This window comes from Gambusia affinis, linkage group LG19 (genome assembly GCF_019740435.1).
Source record: "Gambusia affinis linkage group LG19, SWU_Gaff_1.0, whole genome shotgun sequence".
Lineage (NCBI taxonomy): Eukaryota > Metazoa > Chordata > Actinopteri > Cyprinodontiformes > Poeciliidae > Gambusia > Gambusia affinis.
The window spans coordinates 10,490,035-10,506,811 of record NC_057886.1 but is presented as its reverse complement, the minus strand read 5'-3'; the positions used below and the strand labels follow the sequence as shown (position 1 = coordinate 10,506,811).

Here is a 16,777-nt window from a genome sequence, read left to right as displayed (position 1 = left end):
GGTGTGCTAACAGGACAATAGTGCAAAACATGAATAGAAATGTTAATTTGTTGCTTTCTTTTAAGCTGGTGTGATAAAATTTGACACTGTGTGGAATCAAAAATAAATACACATTATAAATAGTATTTTTGTACCAAAATATTCTAAATCTTTATATATTTAAATGTTTAGCTATTAATTGAAGTTTCTTATTTGTTCGAAAAACTGATGCAGATCATGATCAATATCTATAGTTGATACATTGTTAAAAATATTCTGAGCTTGATTATTGTCAGTTTGAACAAGGTTACGTTGAAAATCCCAGCAGTGCTGTTGACGTTATGTTGTCGGGAATTACTCAAATAAAAATGGTCAATCTTCTGTCTGAATGAAAAGGAGAACAAAAACCATTGCATGTTATGATAGGCTGCTCTAACCAGACAAAAACATAAGATAGAGTCAATTTAAAATAAAGGATGAGGAAAACAGATTGTTTCATTTACCATGCTTTATCAAAGAACAGTTAAAGGTTTCCAGAACAAAATCACAATTTTAACAGTGCCTATTTATTAGATTATTTGTACATGTATACAGGTCCTACTGTATATAAAAATATCACTCTGGATGCATAGGTTAATTCCAACTGTATTCTGTTTTTTGAAATAATGTGCAACCAACAAGCACAACATAGGCATCCCCTTTTCTTAAAATCTAATTTTCTTAAAAAACAAACAAACAAAAAAAACCCCCTTCATTTAGCATACACCGTTTCAATTAAGAAGTCTGCATTGTTATTTCAAACTCCAGCTTCTCACACATAGCATGACTTCTCTCAACGTCGTCCCGCTCCTCTTACTGAAACAAGTTCCTCTTCCTTCCCATTGCACTTCAACAAAAGCATTTCGGGTCTTTCGGTGATGAACTCCTGCAGAACTGCAGATTTTTTTTGACACAAAACAAACAAACAAACAAACAAAAAAAAACAGGCCTAGCTGGTAACAAAAAATATATATATATACACAAACACTACCTAAAACCCAAATTAAAACAAAGAGTTAGAGGCTCAAGTATGTTCAGAGAATTAAACTCTCACCACAAGGTAAGACGCTGATTGTAAGACATGTTTAGTGCCCATTTACCAAACTTTAAACAGGAGCCCCAGTAACAGGTTAACATAGGCAGCGTAAACAAATCCGCTATCTAACACAACTGTATGTCTTTAGAGTAAATATGTGTTTTCTCAGTGTTCAAGATATTCTTCAAGTCAGATTCAAAGTGACCTTTTTAAATTGTCAAGCTAGAAAAAGTGTCAAAGGCAAATGTTAGTTCTGAAATAATGATTCAAAAAAAGGACCAGAGTGGCTTTGAACAGAAAAACTGTAGCCGTATGATAGATATTGATGTTATGCGTAGTCCTCAACATGAACAAAAAGCATCATGGCCAAGTTCTAAAAGAAAACAAAAATCTGCATGTTTTCCTTTAGCACTTGTGAGAAAATGAAAATGAAAACAAAGCTACATTCTCCTCTAAAGCAGTGATAGGTTTGTTAGTGATATTATTGTCTTTGCTGGCTAGTCCGGTTTCTTTCTTTCTTTTTTATTTTTTGGTCTCAATTCTAAATTGACACTAAACAAATTGACAGCAATGAAAAATATTTAATACGGGGCAGGATTTAAAGATTTTAAGTTGAAACCTCATACACATTTGCTTTGCCACCAGAATGCAAGATGTGGCTCTGCTCTGAAAACTGAAGTATGATTCTGGCTGCTGAACATAAAGAAGTAGAGAGGGAACATAACACTACATTGCCTAATGGCAATGTAGTGTTATGTTCACAAAACAAAAGAAAAAAAAAAGAAAGCATAGCTTTCTTTTTTTTTGTGAACATGTAGTGTTATGTTCACAAAACAAAAGAAAAAAAAAAAGAAAGCATAGCTCCTGTGTTATTCCTTCACCACAGTGGAATTATTTCAAAAACAGGAAATACGTTTTCTTTAAATCTTCTCTGAGAGGATGCAGATGAGAATATATGTTTATTTGAGGCCAATAAATGGACTACTCCTAATTAAGTGAGATAAACTTTGCTTTCATTTGGCCAATAACAGATATCGTCTGTGAGAAGACACTATGGTTAATACAAAGAGCATGTGTGCACAACCAAGACTATCGGTTATGACTCTGTAGCTCATTCTGTCAGAAACCAAAGTTGCTGTGTGGTCCACTGTGCTGCAACTTATCCGGCATGGTGGTCTGATGATGATCTCATGTTAATCCTTCCTGATGTCCTCTTGGCCAGTTTTCCACAATAAAAACATGTCCTTATAAGGCGATCGCAGAATCCAGCCCGTTAGGAAGACAAGCCAACGTCCCCCTCTGTTGACCCACTTACTCCTTGGCACGAAGTGCAGTGGGAGGGCATGATAAAGAGGAAAAAAGAGGGTCAAATACGTTGCACATATTCGAGGATACCATGCATCAGCTTTCACTTGGAACTGATTCGGGTACACATAAGCAGCAGCAGCAGCAGGCCCAGAAGTGGACAGGAGGAGGACAATAGCTACAGTTGTACAAACAAATCCCAGCTGAAATATTGGTCAAACATCAAAGCTGAACAAAGCTGGAACAAAGGAGCTGGGCAGGGCGGCTATCTGAGGTTGCTCGAGGGAAGCTACAGAAGCCCGTCGTCGTCAGGGAGACCTTTGGGTCTGGGTTTGCTTCAGTAAGTGAGGCGAGAGGCCTTCATGTTGTAGCAGGGCCTGTCTGTCAGGCTCCCCGTACCAGAGAATAGGGACAGGCCTTCTGCTTTCTCCAGCACAACCTCCAGCTCCTGGAAGTCCTGCAGCCGAGCCACGTCCTTGTCCTGAACAGGAAGGACAAATTGGTTGAAATAAAAAAAATCCTGACTTATAAAAATACCAGTTCATTAATGACCATATTGTTCTGACAAAGAGTGGTGGACGTTTCTCAGTTATGAGCTGCCAACCTTTGAAAAAACTTAAATTAGGACAATTTAAGCTGACTGGTTGGTGTTTACAGAAGAGTAAAAAAGTTTTGAAATTAAGGTTGAGTTACTGCGGTAATATTACTAATGTCATTGACATTTCGGACGCTTGTCTGTGGCTCTGTCTTTTACAATTGGATTTCCAAATACTATATTTATCAAGCAATGTTCAGAAGAGATGATCAACTTTTTAATCACATAATTTCAATACACTTCAATCTGCAGACAGCATTTTTTTTTTTTCCACAATACATGTACGGTAACACATGTGAACATAATCTGCAGGACAATATATCTCTGTCAGCTGTACCTTTCTTAACATGGTGTTTGGCAGCTTGCGGATCTTCTCCACATGTTCAGCACTGATGTCCAACTCGCGGCAGCAGACTCTCAGGAGGGAACGATAGGTGAGCTCCTGACGATCCAGTTCTACTTCAATGAAGTCGTTCTCCCGTGCATTTGGGTTCTGGATTCGAACCTTCAGAACCAACTCTGAAGGAAAAGAGTGAGAGATACCTCCTTATTACGCACATAATATGGCTTATTTAACAGACACAATGGGATCTCAGGATAACTGCGTCACCAGTTTATTATAGTCATGTACTAACAAAGCAACCTTGTTGGACCAGATAAACTTCTCTGCATATTTGTCTCTGTCGTAGGGGTCAGAGGTCACAGTGAGAGATGTTATACCCACTAGAGAGTCTTTTCTGCTTCAACAAGTTGGATGCTGTATGTGGGAACTTCAGTATTTTGTTTATGTAAAAACTAAACAACAAACAAGTAGTAGTTTAACCCACCTTGTACATTAACAGGAAAGGTGCTGGTGAAAAAGAAAGGCTGAAAGGCTGGCATGGGCCCATTGGCCTGGCTGTAGCTCAGCTGCTGTGGAATAGACTGTTGCCGGTTCATGGTGGGGTTCGCGCTGGCCACCGGAGCCTGAACCTGTGTGCCGCCGCCGGTCAAGCTTGGGCGTGGTGAGGCCAGTGGAGGTGAACTCACAGTACCGTTGTGGGCCACCATGTGAGGGTAGTCGGCATGGTTGACCAGGTGAGGCTCCACTGAGAGGTCAATAGGCACTGTGTGGTTCACAACAGTGTGACTGTGGGACGAGGCCATGCTGGGTGACACGCCGTTTTGCTCAGGCACAGGAATGAATTCAGCAGCTGGAGGTTGGCTGTGATTGACGACGGGGTTTGGTAAAGGGGCGGGCCCGTCGCACACCATGCTCTGGGGTTTCTGGAGCTCATCGGTGGAGGACAGCGAGGCTGAATCACTCTGCGTGTCTTCAGTGTAATCTCTAGAGCCGTTCTGTGTGGGGGGCTGGGTTTGGAGGATCTCTGACTTATTGTCCATCCTGGAGTACATGAAGGGCGGGTTGGACAGATAATTTGGGATGATTGGTAACTCAGGCTCCTTCACCTCAGGCACTTCTTCCACCTCAACTATGAAAGTGCGCAGACAATCATTATTTATTAAAGGGTCGACATAATGACAAAGACGATACTTTCATAGGCATATTTAGACAAATAATGGCATGGGTTTTAACTGAACATAGCAAAATTGGAACATGATAAGAAGAAGAAGAACATAAAAAAAGATCTAACCTCCCAAGAGTCTCTTGATCTCTGGTTTAGATGTAAGCTGAGAGGCGAGCTCCTCTTTAGCCGTGAGGATTTCTTTGTCCGCTCCACAACCGAGTAAGTAGGACACGATGTGCTTATGGTTCCTCTTGCAAGCCCAGTGCAGGCATGTCCTGGTGGAAGAAATCAAAAACTGTTTTTTTCCATTTATTCATGCTCTGCAGCTTCGTTGTTAAACAGCCTAAGAAAAATATGTCAACATTTATCATTTAAAAACAAACATGCTCCTTTTATAACATGAAACCAGAAAATCTAATATATATATATATATATCCAGAGGATGCAGTGTAAAAAAGCTAGCTCTAAACGTAAACTAAAAATATCATGTTTAATAATAATTATTTTTTTTTAAATAGCTCACATTGTAATGCTAACCATTCTTTCCAAACTAGAAAGAATTCATTAACTCAGGTTTCATTTTGAGGTATTTTTAACATAATGCTATACAAAAATCTAAGATAAATATTGTTAATTTTCTTTCAGGTAAAATATCCTAATCCTTTGGGATTATTGGTAAACATCATGTAGTTCACTTTTTTTTTTTGTCTATATAACATTTTTATTCACCAGTCTCATCTCTTGTTTCATGCAAAATGTTTTTCAGCATGTCAACTAGGTTGTAATTTTATACATGATATGTAGTTTTATATTTCAACAATTAATGATTATGGTTTACAGTTAATGGGAGCCAGAAATCCAGCTTTTCAGACAATTAGAAAAATTCAGAAGATCAAGTAAAAAAAATAAAAAATAAAAACTTAATAAAGAAACGCTAATGTTATGGCCACAGTCTTGGCAAGGGAATCATGGGGGAGACTGCTGCCACAAAGGTTCACTCCTAAAGAAGCTGGTTGGCAGTAGTGTGGTAGAAAAAGTGCACAAACAGGGATATTAGAGGGCTTTAGGGGGAGATTTACAAGACTTGCACTGCTGCAGGGGTTTCAAGAACCACCACACACAGACGTATCCATGATACGAGCTTGAGCTGTGGCATCCCCTTGCATCAAGTCACGCTGGTAACACACACATGCCTTATCAGGACTAAAGAGCTGTAATTTATTGTAGCTATTAAATTTTACTACAGTTTTAGTACAGTGTGAATTATGCAAATCTGAGAACATTGTCCTGACATGTTTCAGAAATGTCCTCCCCATGACACTCCCACATGTGTCAGCTTGGCAGGCCTAATTAAAAGGTTACTGTGAACACTGATTATGTAATTGTCTGATTATATGAGAAAGTAACTTCTACGTTTCTATTATCTGTAATCTATAACAACTGCAATTAAAAGAAAAACAACTGCTAGCAATTTAAATATTCATTTAAATATTTTAAATGAATTTGAACATTTCCATCTTAATTGCTGAAATAAATTTGTTTTTATCTAATTTATTGAAATCCACCTGTTATCACATTTGATCTAGCTATGATCAGAGCCTTTATGGAATGGGTGTTCACCTGTAGCCCTCAAGAACCAGCTTAACACGCAACTCTCCTTTAACTCAATCTCAACATGACAAAGTTCTACAGAGGCCTGCTAATGAGCCATTTTTGATTCCGGTGGGTTGAATCAGAGAAAAAACATAAATGACACCAGCCCTGAAGGACTGACTCCCTTCGGGGATTTTTTTCCCCCCCACTTGAACATGTTATCCTTTTGGATCCGTTGTGATATTATTGTAGTTTTACAGCAACAACGCGCCTATTTAACCACTGGCATGCAGAGTGATAAAGGGCATTTCGACAGCCTCGGAGCTCTGTGTCTCGGATAAGCAAAAGGGCAAGGCTGACTGGTTAACAGGCTTAGTGTCGCCTAATAGGATAACACTGACCATTTTTATCCCTACAACGACGCACTTGGCTCAGTGACTCCTACGAGGGTTTCAATTGGTGAAGCTAAACACAACAAAAGTCAGTCACAAAGTGCGGTAATTTACTAGAAACACTTACCACCCGTTGATCTCATTCTGTGAATTAACATTCACCCCGCTCTCCACCAGCGACCGCACTTCGTCGATATCACCGATGGCAGACGCTTCTCTCAGTCGCTCCTGTAATTCTTTATCCAACGAAGTCGTGGACATTTTGAGACAAGCAGCTAGCGGAGTGAGACCATAGGACGGCAAAAGTGTCTCGCCAATAATATGGTCCAACACTGTGTTCGCTAGTAATGTCCACGCAGGTCCCGCTGAGAGACTGATCAGCTAACCGGCTAACCTTACCTACAAGTAGCTAGCTTGACAGGGGATGCTAGCTTGTGACAACAAATAGCGTCGGCTAACGTAACTTCGCTTTGAAGAGTTCCTCAAATCCTCAGACTGGAGTTAAACACTCAACATTCTAATATACTGTTAGTTCATGTCATACTACCATTGATTATACTCTGCCTGGGTCATTCAGACACTAGTGACGGTGTCCTGTCAATCTCAAACACCACCGCTTGTTCGTCGAGTCGGAAGGGTTAGGATGTGACAACATTATGCACCCAGGTAGTTGGTTCCACTTTCTCATATTTTAGCTCAAAATACTGTTGTTACATTACTCTTTATTGCTATTTTTCACAACTTTGTCTGCTTAACAAATAAATCCGATCTTAAAAAAAAAACAAAAAACGAGTTAAATTAGCCTATTAAAACTACACATGTATAGTTATCTTTTAATGCATTATATCTAAAAAAAATTGTAAATTATTTTAAATGAATGCCCTCAGCATTCACACTAATAAAACACATGTAAATAAACATTACGAGTTATCGTAATGTTTATTACATCTGATATAGGTAAACGACTATTGCATCTCCAAAGTGTGACCACTAGAGGGGAATAAATATCCACATGCCAGAGCAGCCGCTATTCTAGATCTGATCCATCTATCCATCCATATATCCATCCATCTATCCATCCATCTATCCATCCATCCATCCATCCATCCATCCATCCATCCATCCATCCATCCATCCATCCATCCATCCATTCTCTAACACCCTTGTCCCTAGTGGGGTCGGGAGGGTTGCTGGTGCCTATCTCCAGCTAACGTTCTGGGCGAGAGGCGTAGTATGCCCTGGACAGGTCGCCAGTCTGTCGCAGGGCAACAGACTGGTTTGTCTCAGACAGGACAAACAACCATGCACACACACACACACTTACACCTAGGGAGAATTTAGAGAGACCAATTTACCTAACAGTCATGTTTTTTGGACTGTGGAAAGAAGCCGGAGTACTCGGAGAGAGCCCATATGCAAACTCCGTGCAGAAAGACCCTGGGGTGACCCCAGATCTATATTAGATCTGATATAACATAATCAGGTTTTTGTTGTTGTTGTTGTTGTTGTTCTTTGATAATTAGAAACAGTAAGAATCGATAATTCCTGCCCACATCCATCAGCATCTAGAATAACTCTATGAAAAGCCTTGCATGAGTTACAACAATATTTAAGTTTCCTATGGGAACAATAAAGTGCGATTGCCAGTCAACCAATTACTATCAATTTTCCAGGGCACAAACTTAAAAATGTAGGCTATGTATTGTGATGATAAAACTTAATAGAGGCAATATGTAATGGAAAAAATGCTAAGCTTTAAAAAGATGATTGAGTAAACACCAGTAAACTTTTCTGGTCACAATGTTGACATAGAATAGATAAAAAAGGGTATAATTTGATCACTTGACAAACTAAACCCTTATTTTAAGGTGAAACTGACCCAAAGTCATGCCACAGCATTTAATTCAGATTTAATTCTGAACTTTGACAAGGCCATTTCTAAAATATTTGAAACTCTTTTCATATTTGTCCTAACATGAACACTAACTTAATAAATTAACTGTATGTTCTTTAAGTTCTAAATGAGTCATTGAATTGAAATGTTTGTGGATTCCAAAGCCCTGTTAACATTTTAGAGTCTGATATGTCATTGAATTTTTCCTCATCTTCCGCAGTTTTGTTTGGCCATATGATGCTGCCTTTTGATGTATTTTAGCCAATTTAATGTTTTCATAAAGGTTTTATGATCTCTTGATTGATTCTATAGATCAGACAATAATCAGGTTCAGTCAGTTCCATTCACCTTGTAAACAGCTTGCCTTATTTGGTTCATTGTTGACCTTGAAACAAAAAATATGGTTAGCTGTGTTTTCTGACTGGACTTGAAGTTTCAAAATTTCATATTTTGTGTTCTCTTGTCATGGTTTTATATGATCTGAAACATTAAACTGTAACTATAAAAAGCAATAATAATAACAAGAATAGGAGAAATCTGTAAGACGCAAAAAACAATAAAAATTCATAACATAGTTTATAAGACATTTGCTCACAACAGTGGGACCATGCGTGGGACTTTATTGAACTCTGCTTCAGTTTTTGCATCCGGTTCAGACTGACCTTTTCGTAGACGAGCCGTGAGCGGGCGTTGTTTCTGCTCCAGCGTCTGCCATTTTGGTTAGGACTACTAAGCGTTGTATTTGGCATAAATAGGCTCCTCGGGATACACAGCGGTTCTCCAGGAGAAGGCACCGCCGTTCTTTCAAAATGCTGTCTGCAGCCCAGTTACTCGATGAGTTAATGGGCAGAGACAGAAACTTGGCCCCTGATGAGAAGCGCTCCAACGTGCGATGGGATGACGAGAGCGTAAGTTAGCATGTAGCTAACCTTAGCTTCGAAAATGTGATGAGCTAACATTTTTTTAGGCAATGCGAGATGTCTAACATCATGTCTTATATGGTTTGGGACTCAACTGGCTTCTTGATCTGGGATTTTTGCTTTAAGTTTAATTTAAAAGGTTCTTCTAATTAAGTCTTAAGGGACACTGCTTTGTAGGTACGCATGTTAGCGGTATTAATCTGAAATTGCTAACGGTTAAGCTAGGCTAGGCTAGTGGATCACAATGAAGGTTGGCAACGCTCTCGTTAGAACAAGATTTTTAAAACCTCAAGATACCCGAGAGATACTTTTAAATGTGTCATCATCAAGAGCACATTTTTCATATATGTGCTCGTCGAATAAGTAACTTAAAGTCTTACGTCTTGAAAGAAATTTCTAAGTGTTAAGATCACGCGTGGGTTTAAAATGAAAGCAACCGCTAAAGTTTGTTGGTAGTCTGTTTCCCTCGTTTTACACTGAAACCAGTGAGAAGTTGTTATCCAAGTCACAGAAAATGCTTGGCATGTTGCTCTAAAACCTCAAGCAAAAAATTGTTTAGTTTTTCAGATGTAAAAAAGAATTGGCTTGTTATGGTGTTTTATTCAAAGAACCAAATTAGTTACTGAAAAAAATGAAACAACGGTGACTGAGATTGTTATGTCGGGGAAAATAAAACAAAAAAACAGAAAACCTTTTCTACATTGTTTTTTCTACATGGTCATTTCACATTTCTAAATTATAGACTTGGTTTGTTTGAAAATAATAAATCTACTCTTCAGGTAAATTTGGCACATTAGCATTGCATCACTTTTTAATTAAAATGGATAACAAATCATTTTATATATTTTATATTTTAAGGAAGCCAAATAAAGTTGGATTTTTAAAGCAGTGGTGCAGGTTTTGGCATAATCAGCATAATCAAGCAATTGGAGCAAAAAAGAAAGATGAAGACTATTTCCTTTTCCGTCCTAGAGAATCTGCTGATTCCTATTTTCTTTGATCAGGTTAGAGGAAAATATTGCATTATTGTTGGCGTTATTTGATGCAAAAATACTGACATCTGAATTGATTTGGAGTAAAGTTAGCTTTATTTTTGTTTGTATATTGAATTGTACAAGTCAAAATGTGCACTTCTCCTTCGGTGTGCTTGTACTGATTATGCTTAAGAGATGTCTGAAATAGTTTTTGACTGGAATGAATGGAAGCTGCAATTTTCAGAGTTTTAAAATTCTTCATAAACTGTTCTTGGAATATAAACACAAGAAAAGTTTTATATTTCTCTTTTTCTCTTAAGGTTTGTCGATACTATCTGTGTGGCTTCTGCCCAGCGGAGCTATTCACAAACACACGCTCTGACTTGGGTAAGGACCTAAAGAAAGAATAATAATAATTTAAAAGTATTAAATTAATACTGCTATAATATAGTGTAATGAGGCATTTCTATTTTGTTCCAGGTCCTTGTGAGAAAATCCATGATGAAAATCTAAGGAAACTGTAAGTTCTGCTTAAGATTTTAGCATATTTTTTTTTCCCCATTTGGATGTTTTGACCTGATAAACTTCTTTCTTGCCACAGGTACGAGAAAAGCTCCCGGTTTATGAAAGAAGGCTACGAGCGAGAGTTCCTGCGGTATCTGCAGTCTCTCCTGGCGGAAGTGGAGCGGCGGATTCGTAGAGGACACGCTCGGCTTGCACTCTCCCAAGCTCAGCAAAATGCAGGGGTTTGTAATTTTCTTATAAATTTTTTCACACACATATGCAGTTTTATCTCTTGTGGAAAAACCACAGGAAAATAAATGCACCGTTTGTGTGAGATATTGCGGTTTTATTCCCTCAGGGCCCGGGTCCATCTGGAAAGAACGAAGAGAAAGTTAAAGTTCTAACAGAGAAGATAGAAGACCTGGTTTTACAGGTTTGCAACTAATTTGTTGGTATAATTTTACATTTGTTTGTCATCCATTGTGAAGGAAAATCTTTCACAATGATTTTAGATGGTTGTTTTGGATCATAATTATATAAAGACACGCAGGATTAGGCAGGTCTATGTGTTTAAATAGCTTTTGATTCAGCCAATATCGTCTAAGGGAATTCTGGTTTTTAGTTTAACTCCTACGATTTCCAAAATGTTTTGGTACCAGATCCAACTTGTTTCCTGACTGAGAGAAGGTGAAACCTCAAAAAGAAGAGAGCAAATTTGCTGTAACAGTTTTGGCGTTCCTTTTACCTGCTGAACGTCTCGTTCTCTCTCAGCCTGAATGACCTCGTGGCGAACATGTCGGAGAACATTCAGTTTCATTTAAAATAGATCCTGATATTTTTGGGCTAATAATAATTTAAAAGTATTAAAAAAAGTATTAAGTATTTTTGTATTTGGTCTTCAAATCCTTCACTGATATCAGCAGTAGCCAAGTTTAACTCTGCAGTTACACATTTGGAATTGCCATTACATTGGAATAAATTAGTGATAAAGAAGGTCATACAATCTAATACTGAATTGTAATGGATTACGAAAATCTCCCATCTTCTCTGCTTATAAACTGCAACATGGTTCTCTTCCTTAGATTGAGGAACTGGGGTCGGAGGGCCGCGTGGAGGAGGCTCAGGGAATGATGAAGCTGGTGGAGCAGCTGAAGGAGGAGAGGGAGATGCTGAGCTCCACCCCCTCGGTGAGTCAGCTAACACCGGCTAATCGGCCTACTGATGCAGCCCAAGATAGTAGGTGTTGCTTGTGTAATCAAGCAACACCTACTGTGTGTAGGTTTTCAAACAAGAAAACCTCGTTTGTTTTCAAACAAGAGTTCATCCTACGATGTGTAGAAATACATCAATCCAAAATGAATTATGTTTTCACTAATTATAGTGTGAAACTAATATTTATCTTTTTTTTTTTAAGACTATTGAGAGCTTTGCTGCTCAGGAGAAACAGATGGAGGTGTGTGAGGTGTGTGGGGCCTTCCTCATCGTGGGTGATGCACAGTCCCGGGTGGATGACCACTTAATGGGGAAACAACACATGGGCTACGCTAAGATAAAGTCTACTGTAGAGGAGCTTAAGGTAAGATTATGAAATGCCTCAGCTCAGCATTGGACATCTAAGACAAGTAATTTGAATCCTTTTGGTTTTGACTTTCATTCGATGGGGAATTTGTGTCCTCAGGAAAAACTCCGACGTCGCTCTGAGGACCCTCAAGGCGAGAGCCCTACTGTCAAACGGGACAGAGAGGAGCGCGAGCGCGAAAGGGAGGAGCGGGAGAAGAAGCGCAAAGAGGAGGAAGAGAAGGAGAAGGAGCGGGAAAAGGAGAAGGAACGGGAGAAAGAGAGAGAACGGGAGAAAGAGAAGGAGCGAGACAGAGAGCGAGAGCGGGACCGTGAGAGACGGGCGAGGCGAAGCCACTCCAACAGCCGCCACTCCAGCCGAACGTCGGACAAGAGGCGGAGCAGATCCCGCGACCGCCGGAGGTCTAGAAGCCGGGACAGGGAACGGAAGCGCAGCAGGTATGGCCGATTAGTTTGTTTGTTTTTTTTCTTCTTCTTCTCCTTCTCCTTTATAGCTACAATCAACTATAAAATGGGCTTAAAATTTTCAGTTGGATGAATTATTTCGCTCTTATAAAAAGATATTTATCATCATAAAAAGAATTTTAGAACATTACTTTTGACTGTCCCCCCCCCCGAACAACCGACTTAAAACTATAATAAAATTAGAATCTACAGAAAATCTGTTTGCCATCTCAAAGCAAGAACCTTATAGGAAAACTTGCTTACATTACGTGCTTCGATATGTCTTGCTTCAAATTGAGTGTGTGTATGTAGAGAAAATCTATTTTTCTTCAACTCGTTCTTATTTCTTCAGGAGTCGTGACAGAGAGAGGAGGCGCAGTCGTGAGCGATCCGACAGAAAGCATCGCTCCCGCAGCCGCGACAGGAGGAGGTCGCGTAGCTCAGAGCGCAAATCTCACCGCCATCGCAGCCGGAGCCGCAGCAAGGACAGAGAAAGAGACAAGGACAAGGATAGAGAAAGAAACAGAGACAAAGGAAGGGACAAAGACAAAGAGCGGTCATCAAAAGAAAAAGGTGGGAGCCTGTTTTCCTCAGAATGAGCTTAGCCATTGTTGTCATGTTGCGTCATGAAACCTCAGGGTTTTGTGTTGGGATTTAACGTGAGAGTGCAATAAAAGCAGTTGAAAATGAAACTAAGCTCTTGCTTTTATCAATTCACGCAGAAAAAGTTCCTCCACTCTAATGGTACCATTGACCCAGAAGTCATTGCGATACTATTTTCATATGACATTATGATAACACTAGAAACCATTCTCAAAGATCAGTAAGCTTTAAATTCTGATGAACATTTAACACTGGAACTGGAAGGCATTTTAAAATATCCAAAACAACAGAAACAACCCAATGAATTGAGCTAATTCCCCCAGAAGAATAATTAAATGAATGGAAGAGATAGAAAGCTGGTAGAGACTTAAGCCCAGTAGTAATAAAATCCTACCCTTCAGGTTTACATTTGTGAAATAATTTATTTATTTTTTTTCACTTCTACTGGTACGTTATGTTCTACCTTGTTTTGGCCTGAATAACACGCTTTTTAAGTGAGTTATTTTCAGACTGTAATAATTGGTCAACTGCTGAATATCTGTACCGTTTTGTCAGACCGTAAGGCGACAGAGGAGAAGAGCAGCTCTAAGAAAGAAAGCGACTCGGCCACCGTTAAGGCTTCGTCGGAGCCGGAACCGATGCAGACCAAGGCTGCCGCCTCCTCCTCCCCTCCTCTGCTTAACGGCCAGCAAGAGCTCCTCCAATCTGAAGGTGACACTCAGTCCAATTAAAACTGATCTGATAGGACCTCAGATCAGGCTCAGGTAAGTGCGTCCTCCTCTTCACTCCCCCTGGCTCTCGACCTCCCCTCTCACACTCTCTCCCCTTTCCTTCAGCCCTCCTTCCTTCCTTCCACCCCTCCCTTCTGCCCCTTCCGTTTCCCACGCTGTTTATGTTCAGTTCAATGCCTATGATTTTATTTTTTTTTCCCCCTTTTCTTTTGTCGTATGTACTATATGCAAATATCTTTATCCTGTTTTTGATTAGTGCATCGTAAGTATGCACTGAAGATGAAGGACTAGGCCCGATGAATGAGAAGAAAGTAGAAAACATTCACACAAAGCCAAGAGGGAAAGGCCAGTGTAGCCCTGAGCAAACATGCCCAGAGGTACTCCTCGTTTTGTATCAGTTTTCGATCCTTACAGATGTTTTAATTTCACTCTGTGGAAGAAATGACAGATCCAGTCAAGTTTCTCTAGCTGTATATACATGTTTTTATCTTTTTTTTTCTTATTATTTTTCATTCAATTTTTTTCTTACTCTGAAACAGGAAAACATAGTAATTGCTGTTTGTCCATTCAGGGAGGAAATTAAGTTGGCTATGTTTTCTACATGTTCAGATTTTACCTTTTGGGAATTTGCCCATTTTCTAGCTTACTGTGCCTGATAATGCCATGCACTGTGTTTTGTTTTTTTAAATTATTTTTTTAATTATTATTTTTTTTGGGAGGTGCGGGGGGGTATAGCACCTGGGGGGGGGGTCTTAACAACACTAACTGGAGGTGTAGGGTTTATCGGATGAATTGCAGCTGACTTCTATACCTCACACAGCGTTGGTGTTGTGAGCGAGACCCACATGAGAAAAAGGGCAAATTAAAAATCTTGGATACTCTCTGACTGTCAAACTGTGCAGGTACTCACCCCAGGTACTCCTTTCTCTACCCACATCCATTTCTGAATGCTGTTGCCTGTCTAAAAAAAAAAAAAGAACTAGCTACTTCTTTTAGAACATGTATCCATCATGTGTTTATTTTTAATTGTGTGATTTGCTGCTGTATTTGGTAACATGTTGGGGGGAAGAAAAGTTATTTGAATGAATAATCTGAGACGACCTTCATGTCCTTTTGCCATTGGCTGAAATTGCCACAGACTTGTCCACAGTATTATTATTATGCTCAAATTCTCCAACATGTCAGGCATATTTCCACTTTGGCGAAAGGAATATTATATAGGTTTGTCTTTAAAATAATGCTAAGTTTTTATAGATACAAAGCAGATGAAATATGCCAAAGTAGCCAAATGTATTCAAAACCTGCAGTGTTTATGCTAGAAATCTAAACTTATTTGGTTTATAGTCTGTTAATGGGACCATCATTCTCCCCCCAATAAAAAAATTACCATATTTGAGCAGCAGATAAACATTTGCCTGCATAGCTGGTTGTCTTTGCTACAGGCCCATGTTGTGGGGCCCTTGCTAACGTTGTTTGTTGTGGCCGTTTTGCTCTGCAGGGGAAGCTGGAATGTCTTGTGGAGGAAAAAGCTGAAGAGCACGCCCACCTTTACCCTGAACCTGACTTCGCTGCTTACAAACAAGGTGAACCACAGATGTGTAGGGGGTTATTTAATAAATAACCATGAAATGATATATCTCAATGAGGAGAGAGGGTTAATACTTAGATTATTATTTTTTTCTTTGTTTGTTTAATTGGCTGGATAAAAGGCAGTTGTGGTTCATCTCATATTCATCTGATTCACTGGTAATAGATGACAGCCAGATATCACATGGAAAGTGTAGAAAAAGTTCTTAATGGGCTTTTTTGTTTTGTTTTGTTGAAAATCTTTACACGTCCTATGTTTCTTGGCATCTAGTGGAAATTGAATAAAAACAGTTATCGTGGTTTGTACTCATTTGTCAGGTTCTACTTCTCCTGACCTTTTTTTTTTTTTTTTTAAAAACAACCTCAATTAAAAGCGTCTGTACAATGTAAAATCCTTGGCAGGGAGTGTTTCTTTCCTCCTCCACTTTGAGCTCATGGCTATTGCTCTTGTCCCATCAATGTAAAATATTTTCATTTTAATTCTCATCTGAAGCTCTTCATCATTCAAGATTTGTTTAAATTTCGCCTTGCTTTTAATGTACATGTTGTCATGTTAAATTAAAAGGTAAAATCTTGTCTTTTGTTGTTTTTTTTGTTGTTGTTTTTTGGGGCAGGGGGATTTATTTATTTATTTTTTTATCTTTGTAATGAATTCTATATTTGATTAAAAGATTTTTGAAATATTCTTAGTAAGACAGGAAAAAAATACAAATGTGGTTGTACTCCAAGCTGCATCCGGTACCACTACCTGAGGCAGGGCAGCAGTAGCAGACCCAGTTACTTAAAGGTCAAGAAGCTGATAAAGATGGCTGGTTCAGTTCTGGAGGTGAAGAAGAATGGTTGAAGAAATGAAGAGCATAATGGACAACTTTGGGCATCCTCTTTCTATAAAACTTAAGTGTTTCCAGTCAGAGGCTTCACCTGGACCGCTGCAACACAGGCTGCTGCAGGAGGTCATTTTTGCCCACCACCAGAACTACCGTCTTTGAGGAACCTTAGATAAAAGAGAGTGCAACATTTGATTTCACGTCTGGATTTATAAAGTATTTTACAATTGAAATGAACATTTGGTCAATTCCAGGTAAGTTGAACTGA

The 16,777-nt window shown here is 39.2% G+C and overlaps 2 protein-coding genes across 4 annotated transcripts; one reads left to right on the top strand and one right to left on the bottom strand.

Annotated features, from left to right (window-relative positions):
* Positions 1-523: 523 nt before the first annotated feature.
* Positions 524-9,088, bottom strand: ankrd40 (ankyrin repeat domain 40). 3 transcript variants are annotated; one of them, XR_006369139.1, is made up of 6 exons: positions 6,575-7,111; positions 4,589-4,737; positions 3,782-4,426; positions 3,292-3,473; positions 1,822-2,840; positions 524-1,780 (listed from the first exon to the last, which is right to left on the bottom strand). XR_006369139.1 is itself a non-coding variant. In XM_044101061.1 (6 exons), exons 2-6 carry the CDS (start codon positions 6,706-6,708, stop codon positions 2,697-2,699), a joined length of 1,254 nt encoding a protein of 417 aa, XP_043956996.1. In that variant the 5' UTR covers positions 6,709-6,722; positions 9,004-9,088; the 3' UTR covers positions 524-2,696. The 3 variants fall into 3 exon arrangements, 2 of the variants coding, with proteins under 2 accessions (XP_043956996.1, XP_043956997.1); XM_044101061.1 differs by adding an exon at positions 9,004-9,088 and having other exon boundaries at positions 524-2,840; positions 6,575-6,722; XM_044101062.1 differs by having other exon boundaries at positions 524-2,840; positions 6,575-6,722; positions 6,847-7,107.
* A 30-nt stretch (positions 9,089-9,118) lies between these two features.
* luc7l3 (LUC7-like 3 pre-mRNA splicing factor) lies at positions 9,119-16,031 on the top strand. The gene is made up of 11 exons (XM_044101059.1): positions 9,119-9,249; positions 10,556-10,622; positions 10,716-10,755; positions 10,837-10,981; positions 11,098-11,172; positions 11,822-11,926; positions 12,154-12,315; positions 12,418-12,755; positions 13,114-13,334; positions 13,920-14,075; positions 15,594-16,031. The coding sequence occupies exons 1-11, from the start codon at positions 9,151-9,153 to the stop codon at positions 15,626-15,628; spliced, it is 1,443 nt and encodes a 480-aa protein (XP_043956994.1). The 5' UTR covers positions 9,119-9,150; the 3' UTR covers positions 15,629-16,031.
* The last annotated feature ends 746 nt before the right edge of the window (positions 16,032-16,777 follow it).

Bases quoted from the DNA above. Each gene is read 5' to 3' on its own strand.
- ankrd40 (XM_044101061.1), bottom strand. From the start codon at position 6,708: ATGTCCACGACTTCGTTGGATAAAGAATTACAGGAGCGACTGAGAGAA. The intron at 4,427-4,588 runs GTTAGATCTTTT...GCACTTTCATAG, and splicing joins GATCAAGAGACTCTTGGGAG to TTGAGGTGGAAGAAGTGCCT. The intron at 3,474-3,781 runs GTGGGTTAAACT...CTTTTCCTTCAG, and splicing joins CTTTCCTGTTAATGTACAAG to AGTTGGTTCTGAAGGTTCGA.
- luc7l3 (XM_044101059.1), top strand. From the start codon at position 9,151: ATGCTGTCTGCAGCCCAGTTACTCGATGAGTTAATGGGCAGAGACAGA. The intron at 12,756-13,113 runs GTATGGCCGATT...TTATTTCTTCAG, and splicing joins AGGGAACGGAAGCGCAGCAG to GAGTCGTGACAGAGAGAGGA. The intron at 13,335-13,919 runs GTGGGAGCCTGT...CCGTTTTGTCAG, and splicing joins GCGGTCATCAAAAGAAAAAG to ACCGTAAGGCGACAGAGGAG.